The sequence below is a fragment of the Oncorhynchus gorbuscha genome, linkage group LG09, assembly GCF_021184085.1.
Source record: "Oncorhynchus gorbuscha isolate QuinsamMale2020 ecotype Even-year linkage group LG09, OgorEven_v1.0, whole genome shotgun sequence".
Classification (NCBI taxonomy): domain Eukaryota; kingdom Metazoa; phylum Chordata; class Actinopteri; order Salmoniformes; family Salmonidae; genus Oncorhynchus; species Oncorhynchus gorbuscha.
In genome coordinates, this window is record NC_060181.1 from 28,244,681 (window position 1) to 28,266,146 (window position 21,466).

At 42.8% G+C, this 21,466-nt stretch overlaps 1 protein-coding gene across 3 annotated transcripts; it reads right to left on the minus strand.

The window, feature by feature from the left end:
• Positions 1 to 357: 357 nt before the first annotated feature.
• LOC124043348 (anillin-like) lies at positions 358 to 14,161 on the minus strand. Of its 3 annotated transcripts, none has more exons than XM_046361875.1 (24): positions 13,970 to 14,161; positions 12,383 to 12,536; positions 11,457 to 11,948; positions 10,895 to 11,250; positions 9,239 to 9,626; positions 8,811 to 9,061; positions 8,516 to 8,623; positions 8,245 to 8,386; positions 7,815 to 8,020; positions 7,464 to 7,609; positions 6,758 to 6,905; positions 6,258 to 6,393; positions 5,911 to 6,087; positions 5,542 to 5,668; positions 5,398 to 5,446; positions 5,240 to 5,293; positions 4,661 to 4,693; positions 4,370 to 4,388; positions 4,028 to 4,140; positions 3,654 to 3,707; positions 3,243 to 3,329; positions 2,904 to 3,011; positions 2,488 to 2,660; positions 358 to 2,144 (listed from the first exon to the last, which is right to left on the minus strand). In XM_046361875.1, exons 1-24 carry the CDS (start codon positions 13,985 to 13,987, stop codon positions 2,030 to 2,032), a joined length of 3,654 nt encoding a protein of 1,217 aa, XP_046217831.1. In that variant the 5' UTR covers positions 13,988 to 14,161; the 3' UTR covers positions 358 to 2,029. The 3 variants fall into 3 exon arrangements, with proteins under 3 accessions (XP_046217831.1, XP_046217829.1, XP_046217832.1); XM_046361873.1 differs by having other exon boundaries at positions 9,239 to 9,629; XM_046361876.1 differs by lacking the exon at positions 3,654 to 3,707 and having other exon boundaries at positions 9,239 to 9,629; positions 13,970 to 14,160.
• Positions 14,162 to 21,466: the final 7,305 nt, after the last annotated feature.

Consider the following 21,466-nt stretch of genomic DNA (forward strand, 5'->3'; position numbering starts at 1 on the left):
TTTCTCACCCTTCATAGCCAATTTTAGATTGACATGCTACATTTACATTTAAGTCATTTAGCAGACGCTCTTATCCAAAGCGACTTACAAATTGGTGCGTTCACCTTATGACATCCAGTGGAGCAGCCACTTTACAATAGTGCATCTAAATCTTTTAAGGGGGGGGGGGTGAGAAGGATTACTTTATCCTAGGTATTCCTTAAAGAGGTGGGGTTTCAGGTGTCTCCGGAAGGTGGTGATTGACTCCGCTGTCCTGGCGTCGTGAGGGAGTTTGTTCCACCATTACATATGGTCTAAAACACCAGAAAGTACCTTAAAATGCAACCCTAATTGTCTTTAAACAACACACTATTTTGGTTAAAGCTGGCATTTATTTAAGTCTCATCGTTTCAGAATTACCAGTACATCAGGAATATTTGGAGTGCTTGTTGTGCCAATGAAAGACCAGAAAGACAGGACAGATCAGAGGATATAATAGAAATGCCAACATGTGGAAAATTAACATTGTGCATTAATTAATGGGTAGATAAGACATACTATTCCCCCCAAAACATCCATGTAAAAGCACAAAAAGGTGATGCACTCAGTCCTCTAAGCACATGCTTAAAACTTGGACTGAGAATAAGCTTTGCAGTTCATGACAGTGCATAGCTAAACTAAAATCAGAATAGAAATGTGCCCATAGCTTATTGCAATAACATCAACTGTCAAAGTTCACCATTACAATATAATGGTGGTAAAATACTCATCTGCTGACCCACACCCAGTTTAACTGTAACCATTTAAAACATGTACACAAAAATAAAACATCTACATAAAACAATAAAGGGTTCTCATTTTGTAGTCTCTTTGACCTAGAAGTTTATAACCAGTTTGCAACATGATAAATACAAGATTAGCTATAGTTAAGATTGCAAAGTGGAAAAAAGGGAATAGCAAAACAAGAAGGGTATTGGAGTGGATAAGTGTGCGGCTAAATCTAAAATCCTCTTATGGTTGTTCAACAGTGCTTCCAAATCATGCCATTCTCCCAATACTATGAGAAAGAGGAGCATTCACATGTATGTATATAGAATAAAATTCTGGTGCATCACCTTGGCACTGACGCAGATTATTCTAGAATTGGGTGTGACAAAGTTAAATATTTAATAATGTTCCTCAAATCATGTGAGTAACAGCACAGAAAACCAAAATGCAACCGTCTCAAAATTCTCTCAAAGTTGGTAGTATGGCCTCAACACGTTGGAAATGCATAGAAAATACAGGGTCAGCATGGATTGTGTAAAAGCACCAGCAGCCCTTGTAAATACTGTAATATCTACTAAAGTACAGCTTTATTGATCTCTCACACTCATAACTTAAACCAGGGATGGGCAACTTCGATGTGGGTGGGGGCCACAAAATCTAAACTCATCACGAGGGGCCGCAGTGCTCACAGGTCTGAGTACCCACATCCATAACCACACATGCAGCGACCTTGCGAGCAAAACATTTTAGCAGCCCTTTTGACAGAGGAGAGAAAATGTTTTAGTTCATTTCCTGCAATTCTACACATTTTGCCATGGTCGGAAAGAAATGTTTGCAGGTAATGTGCCATGTGAGTGAGAGTAACTAAGAAAATCAATGGGGTTCCCCCCCAGACTGTAATTCGACTATGACTACCACAAGTTTAGATAGCTGGTTAGACTAGTTTACCAATCTAAATAAATGTTAGCTGACGCAGGCTAATTGAGTGACTGACAAGATAAAAACTGCTGATTCACAACCAAATTACACCTTGTATAGTCTACTATAACTCTCAACAGTAAATTGAGACCCCGACTGAGTTGAGGGGGGGATTGATCCACCAGTTGCCCATCCCAAACTTAAACTGTCTTAAAGCACCTCTAAAAAATACCACCCACCGGTAAATCTTATTCAATAACTTTCATACTGTATTGCACTTAGTCATCGTGTCACTGATAGTGACAGTCCATATAAGAACCAGAGCCATTCAGGGTGTTAACCTCAGGTTCAGGCGGGGGCCTGCTCAAACAGGCCTGTAGCAGGAGTCTGGCTGCCACATGCGCAAGTCCACTAGGATCTGGTTGAGCTTCTGCATCCACACGTTCCTCTCGTCCTTGGTGTCGGCACACAGCCAGTTTCTGCAGGTACACGGAAAGAGTCATGTGTTTCAGTATACAGGAACGGAGGACCAAGTCCAATTCAGTTCCCTTCTCCCTTAAGTGTGTACTCGTTAACTTCCTTGAAGGATTTGAAGGCATTGGATTAGTTGAAAAAATATGTTAATACTAGACACTGCCTACTCCAATTCAATTGTTTTAAAATCTTTGAAGGGAGTAAACAAGTGCTCACTTCAGGGGGAAGAGTGCAAAAAATAGGAAACTTAGGGTCAAGTGCATTAAATGTCAAAATCAGCCAACATTCTTCACGCAAGGTATTTGCCTATAAAACACAGTGAGATGGCAACTTCGACCAGAGACTTACTTGGTGACACACATTGCGTTTTTACACTGGCTGACAAGCGTCTCTATGTCACTCTCTCTCTGAGGCCGGACGGTGATCAGCTCAAATGTGTTGGGCCGGGCACAGAACTCCCTGTTGGCTGGCTCCACCTTACAACTGGTGCAGTTGGCCAAGTTGATGCGTCCAATTGGCTTCTAGAAAGACATGGATCCGCCCAAAGAAATAAACAGAAAATTAAAATATAAAAAGCTACTAATTGGAGGCAACATGAATTGGCATACAGGTACATTAAAACTCAATTACCTAAATAAAGCCTGAAGGCTGATTTCCACTAGAGTCCTACAGTATTTTGAAATTAGGCTCAGGGCTATTCATTCAAGAATAAAGGCTCCAATAATAGTGATCAGAGGCAGGTTGGCATCCATGTCCTCTCTTACCTTGCGTTTCTCATCATCAGGGTAGGTCCAGTAGGAGATAGAGTATCCTGACAGGACACACCATCTCCTGTGCCATGCTCCGAACCCACTCACATCCTCAAACATTGTCTGAAAAACAGAAGGAAGCTATTGAAACTGCTTGTGTAATAAACCTTGACAGACATGAAGACATGAATGCCTAGGCTTGGTCTCTGTTTCCTCTGTGGTCTAAACACACTGACAATTAATGTGTAAAAAGGGATTGATAAATACATTTCATTGATTGATATGATTTAGCTCAGCAGGCCAACAGTCTTGAGGTGTACAGGGGCCCCGCGTTCAAAGCCAGTGTGTACTCACCAAGAAGCCTCTCTCCTCCACAAAGGAGCCCACCTCACACTGCATCCTCAGGTAGAGGTGTCCCTCCAAGGGGCACAGGAAAGGCACCTACAGATTACACAGGACATGTAACAGTCCTCAGCTGTAAGACTACCAACACAAAATGCTTTCATCGGGTGACAGATTGTGTTAACCGGGCTTTAGACTGAAACGCAAGACTTGTCTTCTTTTAGAGAAGATTCAATTGGATGGTGAAATACATTAACTGGACACTGCCTGAAACACCCCAAAAAACATCCAGCAGAACTTATTTTCCTTACAACAATACCAACCAACTTGTAGATTGAGGTTAGAAATGTAAGATGGTGCCCCAACAGAAGCACATTATGTCACAAACCCCAAAATATTAGTGGTCGTGGATCGATTAGCAACCTTGCTGTGAAACATATCTCTGAGAAGTGCTCTTTCAATGCCTTCATATTTGATCTAAGAGAGAGAAACAAGGTATGTGTGAGTGAATGAGTGTCAGAGTCTGGCAGGTAGCACACAGACCGTGCAGGTGAAAAAAAAAAAAAACTCAGAATGAGAGGTCTTTCTCCCTGTCAGTTTCAATAGCTAGAAATGTTACCCGCTCCCCTACAACTACACTAGACATTAGCTGGCATTGTGTGCAGAGATACAGCCAAACTAGAAATAGAGGGTGAATTCAGGATATAATGAAAGTGACTGCATTGTACAACAGTGAAAACAAATGAGTTAGACCATTAATATTATATATTTTTATGTAAAAGGTCTAAGGATTTTACCTTCTCCAATGAGAACTTGTTTTTCCCAATAGAGGCTAGCGTTAGCTTGTGAGACCCGACCAGGACAAAGTTACTGGTTCGTACTGCATTAGGGCCCCCAGGACTGGCCACCACTGCAAAGAGCATTAGGAGGATGTTTCAGCAATGTTTTTGTAATTGCGCAGACATTATCGTCATCCAGAGACTTGCAACAATAAGTTCAATTTAAGTAGGTGAGACAACCACACATCACAACAACTGCAAGTAAAACCTTCAAAAAAAGATTCACTAGCAGCAGAATTATTTAAACAAGCACAGTAAGACATCAGGGTTCAAATTCATCAATCAAAAAAGTATCCTTACCTGGAGTCAGACTGCTCTTCTACAGGAGCAGCGAGCCAGATATGTTAGAAAGAGAGGCATGTTTTGAATCATTTACAAGATGGCTGGCTGTGCATACAACATGCATGACAGCATAATCTACACAGTAACAGAATATTAATATAATGCATTCACCGATGCAAGTCTACAGTTCTCATGTGGCAATCATTCCTACTTATCGCCCCCATAACAGATCCGATGTGTTAAAACATTCCGCATATGACCACAAGGCAGTACGGTCTGTATTAGAGGTTGGTAAGAATGAAAGCTTACAGTGATGGTGAGGAACCTCTTGGGTGTGATGGCCTAGAAAGAGAAACGGTGATTCAGTTTCAGAAGAGGTTACGTTGGGACACAAACAAGTGAATGGGTAATTCAAATCACTGACTAAGCCAACTGCATTGCCAGCTGTGAACAAAGCCTTCCATCCTACAAAAGGGACCCTTCACTGTGTGGAATGAAAAGTAGAGCCTGCAGGCCTAGTGTGTGTATTTGGCAGCAGCAGGCCCAGGGCCTGGTAACACCAGCATTAGATGTGTTCTACTACCGAGTAGTAACATTACAGTACACCCACACAAAAAGGTGAATGGGGGTTTAAAATCAGTCCCTACAGACAAGCACAACGCGTGGGCCTTGTGAACATGGCTCCAGAGTATCTGAACACACACCATCTCATCTTAGAGACATAAGGCATCATTTTAAAGTGGCTCTACATGCATATTCTGATGCATAACAATGGCAGTGTATTCAAGCAGAAAATAGCAGCCAAGATACAAGACTATACTCAGTTACAACATTCAATAAACTGATTTGTAGTTTGTTATGGCACATTTGAGAAAATATAATAACTACCTTTGACTTGCTGGGCTTCTTCCTCTTGTCAGGGTTCAACTCACGCTTCTGCTCCTGAAGAAATAACTAGGGTTAGAGTAATATCCCAGTCCCAGATCAAAGAAGTCAGAGACCACCTCAAACAATATATGCATTTGCCGAAAGTAGCAAAAACTCACCAGGCAATAAACCTCAATATCAATTGCAAATTCATTAGAGACATCAGGCCTAAAATGGGAGCCAGAGAAAGACATTAGAAAAGGACATGAAAGTTATATTATTCTACAGAATTCCAGAGAGAGAATGTGTGTAGTTTAACTCACATGGTGAACTTGGTAGAGAAGGTGATCGCGTCTCCACTGATAGCGCTACGTGTGCTGGCTAGAGGAGTAGCAACTGTATTCTCAGCTCCAGCACGGATCATGATGAAGAAGTAATGGCTGGACCACTCTTGAATAAACACATACAATAGAAAACTTAATGATTTCAGTCTAACACACTATACATGAAGTATATTGAGCAATGTACATTTGGATCTTGTTTTTGACAGCACAATGTGGGAAACAGGAGATCAAGAACTTTGTCCCTTAAAAGCAATTTGGTTGCAGGCAAATTACAAAAAAATACCCATCATAATTTAAATAAATAAATTCTGAGATAACCAAGTAACAATATGAGTGTTGGGTCTCTACCTGAATTGTTACCAGTGGAGCAGACAAAGTCAGCTTTGAGGGGCAGTCGTAGTTCCAGGAGGGAGATGGATCCCTTGGAGGCTGTGACCCCCATGTCCCCACCCTGCCCCATTTGACCGCTAGGACCCTCTCCCTTCAGACGGTCCAGCTCTGCCTTCAGGGCCCCCCGCTTCTCAGCTGGAGGGAGACAAGAACATAAGACTGATAAGAAAACTGAATGCAATGTTAAGGCGAAATGCATGTAGATGATCTCAAGATATAACAGCAGGTCCCCAAGGGGTATGGAGCAAATTGGGATTGGCTGTCAGTATGTCCACCCATGTTGTAGGGGTGGAATGGGAACTCACTGGCTATAAGCAAAAGCCTCTCAGCCTCTGCCTCCACCTGCGAGCCTTTCCCATGCTCCTCATCAGTACAGCAGTTCAGGGCCTGGCTAGCCTGGCTGATCACCGTTTGCTGCAGGTTTATTTCATTGGTCAGAACCTACAAGGAATCAGGTCACATGGAATGAGGAAATCAACATCAGTGGTCAGAAGAAACTACACGGAATGAGGGGGAATGAGGGGGAAAGATACTTTATTCTATGAAATCAGGTTTTTGTACAGAGTGAGATCCTTCTCACAGTATGACACCGGAATTGTTATTGTGCTGGCATTGTGGTAGAGTCTGTTTCTATCCAGCCAGACTGTTGGGTCTGCACAGTACGGGACCATTCGTTTGCTTGCTGTCAGCACGGCGTGTTATAGGGACCATATGTGCAAATTACAGCCGGCACTCTGTTCAGAGTTGCTAAGTACTCTTGGCCGGCAGACGCACAACAATCCTACCGGTCTGTTCATGCCTTTACCTTCATCTTCTGTTTGATGTTGGTGTGTCCTTGGCTCCTGGGTTCCTCTGCTGCTCTACGAGACACATCCTCCTTCCTCACGATGACCTGCCTCACACGAGGCCTCTCCGTACTCTCCTTGATCCTGGTCGACCTGTACGCATCAATACTGGAAGAGAATGGAAAACATACGCAAAGGCTAAAATCGATAGTTATATATGGCAATATTATTTTTGGACGATAGATATTTAACTCAAAATCTAGATTTGAAAGAAAATATATTAAAAACAAGTTTGCTACTGTAGGTAGCGTTAGCTTGCACTAGTCGGCTGTACCTGCGCCAAAACGCCAGTATTTTCCTCCTATAGATCGTTCCCCCATCTTCGTTAAATAGCGAGCCAACAATTTCAGCACTTTCATTTCACTGACTGATCAAAATGCATTTGCTCATGCTCTCTCTGCAGCAGACAGTGAGCAATATGTTTGGAAAATCAAATTGCAATATTCAATCACAATACACATAGAATTGTGAGAATGGCAATAGTATCAATTCATATGAGCACCTATATTGTGGAAATATAATATCGTGAGGTCCCTGGCAATTCCCAGCCCTAGCCCAGTGAAACTAAATTAAAATGAAAATGAAAGTTGTTGATGTATCAGTAGAAGGGGTGAAGCTCAGCCAGCTACATTAGAGTTTGGGTATGGGCTTTAACTGGTCGGTTACCTGTAGGGCAGCTTGTGGCCATCATCGCTCTCTAGCCTGTCTGATGACCCAGCCCGGAGCATGCGAGCCCTCTGGAACTTACTGGGTCTGGAAACACTGTCAGGAGTTAGGCTCTTAGCGTTGAACGAACTGGCTGGGGTTGAAATCTGGGCAGGGATATACATGAAAGTAATTAGGTTGACCCCAAAAAATACATAATTCGCCATAACATTGTATCTAGTCCATGGGCGCAAATAAAATATGACAAGCTGGCATTAAAAAGCAGTTGTACGTCCCAAAGACATTAAATGGCTGAAAGATTTTGCTACTTTGTATGCTTTAAGTTGTTTCCAGCTTTGTACTTTAACTCACCATCATCTTCACTGGGCTCTTGACCACAGCAGCCACAGTCTCAGAGAAGGGGGTGAGGATGGACATAGAGGAGATGTTCAATTCATCTTCCTCCTCACCACTCTGCACCTCGCTCTGGTCATGGAGCCCGTCAAAGATCCCGTTGATCACATCAGAGTTGATGGACTGGTCCACGTTCACCTCTAGCTCATGACTCACATCTTCGTCTGCAGTGAGACAATCGTGAGTGGAATATTATATAGTGACGCCAACGGTATGAACTTAGATTGTAAGGACTGCTCTAATTAAGTTAGTTGTTGACCGAAACCATAGGACATTAAAACACTAACTTGCAACCGATTCAAGCATCCAAATAATTATTTTTATGATCCGTGTACTATTTGAAAGCCAAGTTAGTATGATCAAGTAGTATACTCAGTAAGTACAGTACCTGATTCCTCCACTGAGAATTCTACTCGCTTCACAGGGCTGGAGGTTGGCTTGGTGGCAGCAGGTACATTGGGTTTTTTGGGTGCTGAATTCAGGCTATCCAGAGGGGAAGCGGTTTGCTCATCAGGCTGCTCAATCAGATCCTGAGAATAATTATTACAGGATCATTTAACATTTCCTTCCTAATTGCTTTGCAGTCATCCATCATACAACAGTCTGCACATAAAAGGTTGGTCCAAGCGTGGTCAAAAGAAATATACTTCACCACCAACCTTGGCCTCTGTGTTTCTCTTGGTGTCTGCCTCTTCATCCTTGATCTTCCAAATGTTGTTCCCTTTCTGGAACCGGTTACGAATCTGAGCCAGTTCCGACTCACGCTCCTGCAATAAAGAACAAGGAAATGACGATGTTTCATCAGTTTGGTCACAAAACAAATGTCATAATTACATGTGTAATACTTTATTTTCAAAAAGAGCTCAGAAGAATAAAATGCCAAAGTGCTGTACAAAGGCAAAACTGAAGACATTAAGGCAGAAGGTCTGAGCAAATAAAGTGAACTGTACGTACCAGTTTTTTTTTCTGTGCAAGGTCAGCGGTGGTGGTGTTGGCAGCCTGGGCAGCTCTCAGCCTCTCCTGCACCAGCCTGGTGTTGGGGGTTCCAGAATGGCTCACCACAGGGGTATGACCAACCAGGCCTGCCCCAGACGAGTTTACTACGGTTGGAGTATGAGCGGCAGCTCCATGGCTGGTATCAGTGGAACTCAGGCCGGAGCGCTCCTTGCACCTCTCCCCAAAACGCTCCATGAACGACTTGACCCCTGTTGCAAACAGAAAAATATTTAGTAACTCTTGTGAGGACAATGGAAGTGGACAGCAACAGACAAATGAGCAGAGACTGCATATTAAAACATCTGATATTTTAGAACCACCTAATAAGTTGTCAACTTCAGCTTAGGAAAAAGAAAAAGCTAAATTGAGTGCTCATTCTAGCTCACCTGGAGTTCCAGTTGCTCCTGCTGTGCCTCTCTGCTGCAGGGGAGTGGCCAGGGTGGCTTCCTTGGTGAACCTCTCCCTGGTCTGCAGGACAGAGGGCCCAGTGTTAGAGGGCTGTGTAGGGAGCTCTGACTTCTTGGGGCTGGCATTGACCTCCAGGGCTCGGGACAGGGCCTGTTTCTTCAGGGGGCTCTGAGGCACAGGTGAGGGAGCACCTTTTTGGGAGCTGGGTGTGAAGGCTGAGGCTCTAACCTGGCAACTTCTCTGGGGACTGGGTAAAGGAGAGGGGAGACCTCTGCTAATCTGTCTAGCTGGTCTGGCTTCAGGTACTTCAGTCTTCTGGAGGCTGGGGGGAACCACTCCGGTGGACTTGACTGGGGAGTTGAAAGGCTGCTGAAGAAATGCAAGAGGGAAATTTATTAACCAAACAATTTAAAATAACTTGTTACTGCACACTGCTTTCTTGCAAAGCATCACCACTTCCCATCTTAATTTCTACTTTGAATCATTTTCACATCCAAAATGCCTCTGTAAAATCAGCCTCTCCCATGGGAGAACATATTACTCACACAAGTTACGTACATCATGATTAACCTGTTAATCCTATCCCCTACCTTTTCGAACATTCTGTTAAAAATCGCGCAACATTTCAGCGTCCTGCTACTCATGCCAGGAATATAGTATATGCATATGATTAGTATGTGTGGATAGAAAACACTGACGTTTCTAAAACTGGTTAAATCACAGCTGTGACTATAACAGAGCCTGCGTTTCATTGAAAAGCGGAAGAAAATCTGATCACTGAAAACTGGAAAATATATCATTGCGCCACTTGCATGTATTGTTGAATGGAAACCAAATTACATGGGGCTTAGATATCAATTCCTACAGATTCCACACGATGTCACCAGTCTTGTCAATTGCCTGGGCTTTGTTTCTTGGTCAAACGAGTAAGAGAGCCCATTTCTTCCGGTCTCCGACAGGATGTTTTGGATGAGAAATATCCGGACATGATTTGAAGACGTGGAGCTATTGAATACACATCGCCCTGTGATCAATTTGATAGATTATTAACGTTTACTAATACCTAAAATTGGATTACAAAAGTATTTCGAAGTGTTTTGTGAAAGTTTATCGTCGACTTTTTTTAAATTAAAAAAGGACGTTGCGTTATAAAACGGTCTTTTTTCCTGGATCACACAATCTTCATAGATCGATAGTTAGGGTATATATATGGACCGATTTAATCGAAAAAAAGACCCAATAGTGATGTTTATGGGACATCTAGGAGTGCCAACAAAGATCGTCAAAGGTAATGAATGTTTTATATATTTTTTTCTGCGTTTTGTGTAGCGCCGGCTATGCTAATTATTTTGTTTACATTCCCTTCTGGTATTTTGGGGTGTTGCATGCTATCAGATAATAGCTTCTCATGCTTTCGCCAAAAAGCATTTTAAGAATCTGACTTGTTGGCTGGATTCACAACAAGTGTAGCTTTAATTCAGTACCCTGCATGTGTGTTTTAATGAACGTTTGAGTTTTAACGAGTGCTATTAGCGTAATGCATTTGCATTTCCAGATGTCTGGATGGGACGCCTGCGTGCCGGGTCGACTTAAGAGGTTTTAATAACCAAGCCAACTGTCGCATTATGACTCGCCTGGGTGGAGTCCAGAAAAGGCTTGCTGTTTGATGACTGACTCATTTGTGTCCGGTCTGCAGCCACAGAGATAGGTTTGATACCTGCCTCTCTCCTCCAAGCAGGGGTGGCGATATTGACACTACCAGGGTTCCCTTGTGCATGGTCTCTGCTACGAGAGGCGGTGTGGCTGAGGTCGTCCTCCCAGGACCCAATGCTGGCAGCAAGGTTGGCCAGGCGACCCTTCCTGCCCACGGGGGCTTCTGAGGATGCAGCAGCAGGGACAGGTGTGGGGACCAGGGCCAGAGCCTGCCTAGGGTGGGTCTGGTTCTTTACTGGGGACAGGGCTGCTGGGATGTCTCGAACCTCAGAGGTACCTTCGACGGGAAAAACATGGGCATTCATATTTGTCAGGCAAAAACAAATATGCTTTTAATATGATTGTTAATATGATTGTAGGAGTCTAATTACAAACTGATATTGTTGTGTAAAAATGTTTGTTTTCAGGTGATCTATAAAGGTTAAGCAGGTGCTACATGTGCAAATTAAATTATCTAGCTAGTCAACAGGCCATGTGCCTTACCATCAGAATCCCAGTACTGCCTTTGTTCAGCCAGTCTGGCCAGGCGAGACTTCATGGCAGCAGGGGTAGAGGAGGTGGGAGCCTCCCTCTGCGCTTCTCGGTTCCCCTGAAGAACCGGGCTAGCAGGCACCACCTCCACATTCTTGGTCCTCTGTGGCTGTGGAGCAGCACTCACAGCCACCTTCTCTGGTTCTGAGGCAGAGCGTGCTACCTCCCTGACCTGCTCTGGGACAAGCTGTGCTGCCAACATGGGCTCTGGTTCAGGAACGGGAGCAGGAGGATGGACAGCCACCCTCTCCAAAGAGGCAGCAGAGCGGACACTGGCTGGGCCCGTTGGGGGCTTCCGGTCAGTCTGGGGGTCTGTCAGAGTAGGGGTCAGGGTACGAGAAGTCATTGAAGGCTCCCTGTTCTCCTCGCCAATCATGGAGGGCTGGCCAAGTTCACCTGAACGACTCCGCTTTGAGGGAGAGGGCTTGCTGGATGGGTGAGGGGCTGGGGGTCAAGTGAGAAAGACCATAAGTTAAGTTTACAGTGGGAGATTTCCAATCCACAAAATTAATATTTAAGTATTTACCTTGAGTACCATATTAAAGCTCACAAATATACATAAACAGACAATCTAAAACTTCACCATTTTGTCTATATTTGAATACAGCCTAGGGAAAGCTTCAGCCATAGACCCATCCCACCGACTTGATTTGAACATAATTCTCAGTGAGCTGTTTCAAAGGTCATGGAAAGCCATACACGTGCAGGGCATGAAGTTCAACCACCTAAAGGCTAATGGAGACCTCTATGGGTTAAATTAAAACGATTCCCATCAATGCAATACTTACTATCGCAGCCAGAACGATCACAGGGCTAGAAAATGAATGTATTGAGAAATTATGTTGCATCATATTGAGAACAAATGAGTAAGATCGTACCTTCTTCGATGACAGGCACTGTGACCAGGCTGTTGCAGGTCTCAGCAAGAGGCTCCCTAGCTCGCTTGGCCATCTGTCTGTTAGCAGCAGTAGGTCTCTCTGCCATCTTCTTCTGCAGGTTCTCCCTGCGAGCACGGGTCCTCTCCAGGAGTTTCTGAGCAGGTAAAAAAAGCACATTAGAAAATGTAACACATTTGCAATTAAAAGCAATGTCTACACCATTTCTTGCTTTTTTTTCTTCTAATTTAAATTTCCTTTCTGCTATTGCACCCATATTGAGCAGTGGATTGCAGTAGTCTATAGCCTTAAAATTGTGAATAAGTTTTAGTCCATGTCATAGGGTAAAGAAAAACAACTAGGTCTGGGGGAGAGTTCTCTACACTCCTCCCTGGCCTCCTCCTCTCCTGTCAATTCTCATCTGAACACCAAAACCCTAGCTGGCCTCCCAGTCCAAGGCAAACGGTCCTGAGGCATGATTTATTGCCCTGGCTGTTACAGTGCAAGACTCAACACATTCCTGCCTGTTTCAGTTGCCTACACGTCTCACACCCAGCCAGGATGTGTGGAAAAGTTGTTAAAGTGTGTGTGTCATTCCTCAGGAATGAGCCACTTCTGACGTGTTGTGGCTACTGGATTTGAAATCTCCCAGGCATTTCTATTGGTTGGAATTTACATTTTATGGATTTTGCTGCCAGCCACTGCTTTTCTATATCAGTGTTGTTATGAAACACACTTAGTTCCTAACTTGAGGGACTTAAAAATAAATATAAATATAAATATATATATATATACACACACTCACTCCTCCTGGCACATTTGGTAAAATTGATAAAGCTGACAGGGTGCATCAGAAAGGGAAATTGACAGACAGATGTATGGAAATGAAGGTGGAAAACATTACTGTATTCATACTGTAGTCGACCAAGGAATCCATTCATTACCTATTAAGGGAATTGTAGTATTCTCAGATTCCTCTCTCCCTGCTCGCACGTTAGGGGATGGGCTGAGGTTTTTTTTGACAAGATTACAATCATCTGACTGCCTTGTGCTGGCATGCAATTTTAGTACAGTATTATGAATTATGAAGAGGAAAGGTAGCAGGCTAACATTAGCTATAAAATGATACGTATGGAAGGTGTCAGGGTTTAGATGTCACTTCTATACTATTTGACTTGGCTATCTAACGTTAGCAACGTTTCCAACAACTTTCAGTGAACGTCATACATTTGAATTAAGATAAAGTTACCCAGCTACACTAGTTAAGATATTTAAATTCACATTTGTTGAAGAACAAGTATTAGTTTGACTCCAACCAATACTTTCAATGTTTTGTCCCAAACGTTACTACCAGTTAAAGTTAGCTACCTAACGTTACCACACAAACGTTAGATATTTAACGTAACTAACGTTGTTTTGAATCCAGGTTTTACAACATTATTTCAGTTCTACAAATACGGGTTTGACAGTGACTATCAAACATGATTACACATCTTTATGCAATGCAACAAGAAATACTGTTTTGTTGGCTAACGCGTTACGTTATCTTTTGCTGGCCATGGCAGTTAGCTAGAAACAAACTGAACTCACCTCGGTAAACGGATCCATTCCGATACGAGTTTCTTTGTTGAAATCTATTGATTTAGCGAACGTATACTGAATAATCGTCGTTTATTTATGCTAATACACTAAACGCGGACAGCTTCTCAGCCGCTGTTTCTGCAGACGCGTCGTTCGTTCCTTCTTTTTTTAACAAACAGATATGTTCAATATTTGAATTTCAGTGCTGTGTTCACTGCGCAGACTCCGACGGTTGGAATCACGCGACAGCCAATGATAAACCCGATGGGCGAGGACAGACGCAGTCTAGCCATTCAAGTCTCTCTCCATTTAATTCAAGGACTTTATCTCTCACTTTCAATTCAATTTCATTTAAGGGCTTTATTGGCATGTGAAACATATGTTATCATTGCCAAAGCAAGTGAAGTAGATAATGAACAAAAGTGAAATAAACAATAAAAGTTAACAGTACACATTACATTCACAGAAGTTCCAAAAGAATAAAGTCATTTCAAATGTCATATGTCTATTTACGGTGTAGTAACGATGTGCAAATAGTTAAAGTACAAAAGGGAAAATAAAAACAAATATGGGTTGTATTTACAACGATGTTTGTTCTTCACCGGTTGCCTTTTTATTTTGGCAACAGGTCACAAATCTTGCTGCTGTGATGGCACACTGTGGTATTTCACCCAATAGATATGGAGTTTATCAAAATTGGGTTTGTTTTTGAACTCTTTGTGGGTCTGTGTATTCTGAGGGAAATGTGTCTCTAATATGGTCATACATTTGGCAGGAGGTCAGGAAGTGCAGCTTTAGTTTCCACCTCATTTGGTGGGCAGTGCGCACATAGCCTGTCTTCTCTCAAAGGTCTTTATTCTCATGGGAAACATGTTTACATTGCCAAAGCAAGTGAAATAAGCAAAAAAAATAACAGTAAACACTACACTCAAAAGTTCCACAGGAATAGAGACATTTCAAATGTCACATTATGGCTATATACACAGTACCAGTCAAAAGTTGACACACTTACTAATTCCAGGGTTTTTATGTATTTTTAATATTTTCTACATTGTAGAATAATAGTGAAGACATAAAAACTATGAAATAACACATATGGAATCATGTAGTAAGCCAAAAAGTGTTAAACAAATCAAAATATGTCCAAACTTTTGAGTGGTACTGTACGTTGTTGTCACACACACACACACACACACACACACACACACACACACACACACACACACACACACACACACACACACACACACACACACACACACACACACACACACACACACACACACACACACACACACACACTTAAGTTCCATTCAAAATCCTATTTTCCCTAACCCATACTCTTACCTTAACCCAAAAGCCTAACCTTAACCCTAGCTCCAAACCGTAACCCTAAAAATAACCTTAAATCCTTATCCAAGCTCCTAACCCTAACACTAATTCTAACCCTAACCATAAACCCCCTAGAAATATAACTTGACCTCGTGGGGACTAACAAAATGTCTTCGGATCCCCAAAAAGAATAGTTAAACACATCCACTATTCTGTCCTACGTGTGTGTAGACTGGCCACGGTCGGAGACGATGTCCTCCGGAAGGCCATAATGCTGGAAGACCTGCCGGAACAGTGCCTCAGCAACCTGAAGAGAGGTAGGGAGACCAGAGAGAGGAATAAACTGCCATGATTTAGAAAATTTGTCCACAACCACCAGAATGGTGGTAAAACCGTCAGAGGGGAGATCTGTCCATTGTCGTTACCGATGAGACCAGGGACGCTGAGGCACGGGATGGAGTTTCCCTGCTGAAGCATGTCGGGGAGACTTAGTTTGGACACACACAGAACAGGAGTTGACATAGCGAGTAACGTCCTGCTTCAAGGTGGGCCACCAATACTTTTCGGAGAGTGATTGTATAGTACAGGTGATCCCAGGATGTCCAGCAATGAGAGATGTGTGTGCCCAGGTCAACAGTCACGTCCTTATCCCCATGGGAACGTAGAGACGCTCAGGAGGACAGGTAGTGGGAGAGGGTTCCCTCTCCAGAGCCTGGTGAATGTCCACATCTACGTCCCAGACCACAGGGACTATGACACGAGAGAACATGAAAACAGGTCCATCGGCATTCGGGGGACCAGTCCATGATTCTCATCTTTGACCATGAGAGGCCGGCTCATAGCCTGTGGCAAAAATGAGGGGACGTGAACAACAGGTATAGGCCAATCAAAAAGGTTCAAACCAAAACTATTAACTTTAAACAAATAAAAAGGAATGAGGTGTGACAGTATCATAATGTAAGGTGTATGTAGTGCAGGGATGCATGAATCTGTGTGTGTGAATGACTGAGTGAAAACTATGCACAAAGGAACAAACAAAACAGGATCATACCTGGAGGAGCAGAGAGAGAGAGAGAGAGATTAGTGAAGCAGTTTAAATACCCTGAGCCCAGGTGACTCCAATCACTAACGACACTCCTCTGCCTGCAGGAGGAACCGCCCCTGCACTGCAGAGGGGCCGTGACACCCCCCTCCTTAAAACCCAAATTTCGTCCCAAACATATTCACAACAATAAAATTCCCCAAAAAGAAAAAAAAGGATACCAGTCCCGGCTCCTAGTAGTGGCCCCGTGTCCCCCAACTGACTGTCCGCCCCTCAAACCCAGCAGCCCTGGTACCTGGGGAGCAATTTAAGAGGAAAGAGGTGCAGACAGCCCGCAGGGGTCAGCAGAGAGAAGATACAAACTAGGTTAAAGGAGCACGGGACAGAGCATCAGCAATGATATTATCCTTACCCCTAATATGTCTAATATCAAGGTTGAATGGTTGCAAGAACAAAGCCCAACGCATCAGGTGCTGGTTGGGATTTTGCAGGGACCTCAGAAAAATAAGTGGGTTGTGGTCAGTGAACCCAGTTAAAGGGGTCAAACCAGAACCAACATAGACCTTGAAGTGCTGTAAAGCCCAAATGAGACCTGAAGCCTCCTTTTCAATTACAGAATAGTTTTGCTGATACTTATTACATTTCCGGAAGAAGAAACTGACTGGACACTCAACATTGTTATCATTCTCCTGGAGAAGCACAGCCCCAGCACCGATTTGACTGGCGTCTACCTGCAATTTGAAAGGTTTCCCAAAATTTGGTGCTACCAACACAGGTGCCAAACACAAAAGAGCCTTAACTGCATCAAATGCCTCTTGACACTGGGTGGACCAGATAAATTCAGACTTGGCCTTCAACATATTGGTCAGGGGGGACACTACTACCGAAAACTTTTTACAGAAAGCACGGTAGTACCCCGCCATTCCCAGGAAGCTTATCAGTTCTTTCTTTTTGGAGGGCTGTGGGAACTAAAATATATAATTTATTATTTTGTGATGTCATTAAGGATAGTATAACAAGACAACTGTAACTCTGAAGGTGTACACTTTCTAGTTATCAGGTTTGCATCTAATGTTGTATAAAATAAATTATTAAGTTTAAGAATATTTTTGTGAAGATAACAATGTGATTTTAGCCTTCTAAATGAGAATTGTTTTTCATGTAAACGTTTGCTCAGTCAGTAATCATGATCAAGGAGGGGGGCGGAGCTAGCATGTTGGAGTGAACGGCTGTGCGTGAGAGGCTCCTGCAACTTTTTTGCAAAATAATCTAATTTAACCTACTTTATGGCACTTTTTACAACAAACGTTTCTTTCTAATACAAGATTGTAACTTTTTATATGAAAATGCCGAGTAATAAGCGACCAAAGGACAATAAATCCACAGCGGAGGCCTACTCCCCACTAAACAACGAGACAGACATGGCGGGAGGCACATGCAACAACGTGACACTTACAGAACTTACCTTACCCGTGCTTTGGGCCACTATTGCTGAGCTGGACACCAAAATCGAGAGCGTCATTCGAACGGTCGCTTCGCATGGCCAGAGTATTGTGGACCTTGAGAAAGCTTCTGAATTCAACGCTGGTAGGATCGACGAGTTAGAGAAGCTATGCTCGTCATTGCAGGATACTGTGCAGAGGCTTTCTGTGAAAGTGGTGGACCTGGAGGGCCGATCCAGACGTAATAACCTTTGCGTTGTTGGTCTGGCAGAGGGGATAGAGGCGGGCTCTCGCCCTACCGACTTCTTCGCCAAGCTATTGAAGGATGCAATGGGATCGGATGTTTTGGATTCGGATCCCCAGCTGGACCGCGCACATCGCTCCCTTGTCCCAGTTTCTGGACCGGGCCAACGTCCTTGCCCAGTAATAATCTGTTGTCACAGTTTCAAGACCAAGGATCTTATCCTGCGTGAAGCTCGAATGAGGGGCAACCTGTCACATAAAGGGCATCCATTCCGTGTCTATGAGGATTATGCGCCCGATGTGGCAAAGCATCGCGCCGACTACAAAGATGTCATGACCAAACTCTACAAACTCCATCTTCGCCCAGCCTTACTCTTCCCTGCAAGACTAAGAATTACCCCGCCTTCCGGTGAGAAGATTTGCTCTCCTCGGTTTTGGACGCAGAGAAGTTTATCAGGGGATATACACCAATCCCCCGTACAGGTTAGAGTGCCTTGTTAGTGCGTGTTAGGATCTGCTCATGGACTCGAATCCATACTATACCATATTGGGTGAAAACGTATTAAATGGGCTCAACAAGGGCTACCGAACATGTAAGACACTGAGCAGACCAATGGATGGCGGTCAGAGCTCTCATTTAACGTTAAATTCACTTTCATCCCGGCTGTGCTCAGCAATGCATATTTTTTACTTCCAGGTTTGATCACTGACACCTTCGGACGGATATACTTATATTCCCCCACTTTTGTTTTGTTTCTTATTTATTTTACAATCCTTACATTACTCTTACTACCATACCATTTATTTATTGCTTGCAGGGGACTGGGGGTGATGGTTGGGAGGGGGCAGACGCCTGGTTAGAAAGTTGATGTTTTGTGCCTTTCTGCTTTTGTCTGGCCATGGGCCTCTCTCCCGACTAGAGTCCCACCAGCCCTCTGTAGTGCTTATGTATGTGTAGGTGTGCGTAAATATAATTACTATTTGTACTTTATTACTATTTTCTCTTACCATTTTAGTATTATGTACGTGTATATTTTAAATCAGTGTAGATTGTTATTCTGGGGTATGAATGTTTGTATGTGTATGTGTGCATATGGATGTATATACATATTCTTTAAATATATATTTTTATATATGATTTTTTTGTGTGGGTATGTATACATACATGTATATGTATGGATGTGTGTGTGTATGTATATATGGGTGTGTGTATGTATGTATATATATGTGTGTGTGTGTGTATATGTGTGTAGGTATGTGCGTATGCATGTGTATATGTATGTGTGTATATATATATATATATATATATATATATATATATATATATATATATATATATATATATATATATATATGTGTATAGGTGTATGTATGTGTGTATGTATGTGTATGTATATATATATAAGGTATATATTTTTACTTATTTTTTATTAAACATATTTATTTTTATGGGGGGAACGTTTAATTTAACAAATCCTTGTTCCGATCTCCTGACCCACAGTATGTAAAGGTACGGCTGACTAGGTCGGTTGCGGATGGTTTATTTTTTGACCGGCAGTGCTTAGCAATATTATCTTGAGGCTATATCTTGCTTATCTCTGGGATTGACCCAGGATGACGCTTAAATGCGCAATATGTTTAAGTTGCAACTTATTCGGTTTAGGTTTATTAGATGCTAACTGAACACTTAACTAGCGGGAGCCTCCTCAGTTCATATGTTAGTAGAAGTTCTAGGATAGTGAGAGGTGAACATATAGTTGGTATTTTATTTTTGTTTTACCTCTTGTTCGAGGTCGCGCCGTGCTTTTTTGGCATCGGCCAGACAATGTGTTTATTATTTGTATTTTTCCTTTTTTTCTCTCCTGTTTGTACATTCCTGTTAAATGTGGGTTGATGGGGGGGGGGGTAAGTGTTGTGGAAATTAGGGGAACAGGGTGGGAAGTAAAGGTGCTTGCAGGGGGGGAGGGGTGGGTTGGATACTGCTCGGGTGTAGGTGCTACATATGCTGATCGTGATGGTTTGGTGCGCTTTCTTACCTTTTTATCAAGTTACATGGTATGCAGACCATCATAGGAACTACAAACGAGAGGAGGGTGGGGCTTACATTCACTTCCTGGAATGTCAAGGGTTTAAACGAACCAATTAAGAGGGGCAAGGTCCTAGCCCACTTGAAAGCACTCTCGTCTGATATTATATTTTTGCAAGAAACCCATCTGAAGAATAACTCTCATAGCAGACTTAAGTGTAGGTGGGTGGGGCAAGTGTATCACTCTAACCTCTCTGCCAAAACGAGAGGCACAGCGATTCTGGTACGGAAAGGAATTCCCTTTCTACATAAAACCACTATTGCGGATAAAGAGGGTCGGTATGTGATCGCAATAGGAGAAATCCACTCTACCTCAGTAACTCTACTAAATATCTATGGGCCAAACATTGACAACCCCTCTTTTTTCAAAAGAGTCTTTGCCCTGATTCCAGATATCTCCCATACTAACCTGTTCATTGGAGGGGACCTTAACTGTGTGCTAGACCAATATTTGGATAGATCCTCTACCCGGCGAACCCCTACCTCCTATTCAAGCGAATTCTTGAATACCTACATAAAAAATTCAAACTTATTTGATATATGGAGGATCGCTAACCCTACGGGTAGGGAATACTCCTTTTACTCTCATGTTCACAAGGTTTACACTCGAATTGACTACTTTTTGTTGGATGCTAGACTACTCCCCTATACCTGTAATGTGAGGTATCATGATATTATAATCTCGGACCACAGTCCACTCACCTTCTCCCTGAGATTGAGTGACATTGTACCAAACGAGAGGGTCTGGAGGTTGAATCCTCAGCTCCTCACAGAACCAACATTCTGTGAATATCTTAAAGACCAAATTAAATTTTTCTTTGATACCAACGACAACACAGAGACCTCCCCAGCATTATTGTGGGAAACACTGAAGGCTTATCTGAGAGGCTGTATCATATCCTTTCAGGCTGCCAGGAGTAGGCAAAACAGAGGAAAACTGGAAGAACTAGAGGGACAAATTCACTTACTGGATAGGGAGAATGCTAGCCACCCATCTATGGAGAGACATAAAAAAATTACCTCTTTAAAATTTGAATATAATCAGATTCTCTCAGCTAAAATTGCTAAATCTTTTCTCTATGCCAAGCAAAAATATTTTGAGTTTGGTGACAAACCACACAAATTACTCGCCAGACGACTTCGAAAAAATGTGAGTGACCGAATGATTCACAGGGTTAAATCTGCATATGGGGAATTACTCTCTTCCCCCAAAGACATCAATGACAGATTGGCAGTTTTATGAGACTCTATATACATCTAAAGCGGATCCTAACCCCTTAATTATGCAAACATTTTTGGAGGACTGTAATCTTCCTGCCCTGAACCAGGAAGATTCTAACTTCCTGAATAAGGAAATATCT

What these genes read in the sequence shown, in the direction of transcription:
- LOC124043348 (XM_046361873.1), bottom strand. An exon ending in GAGGCTTTTGCTTATAGCCA is followed by an intron (nt 6,088 to 6,257) that starts GTGAGTTCCCAT and finishes GTCTCCCTCCAG; the next exon opens with CTGAGAAGCGGGGGGCCCTG. An exon ending in CTGATGATGAGAAACGCAAG is followed by an intron (nt 2,661 to 2,903) that starts GTAAGAGAGGAC and finishes ATGTCTTTCTAG; the next exon opens with AAGCCAATTGGACGCATCAA.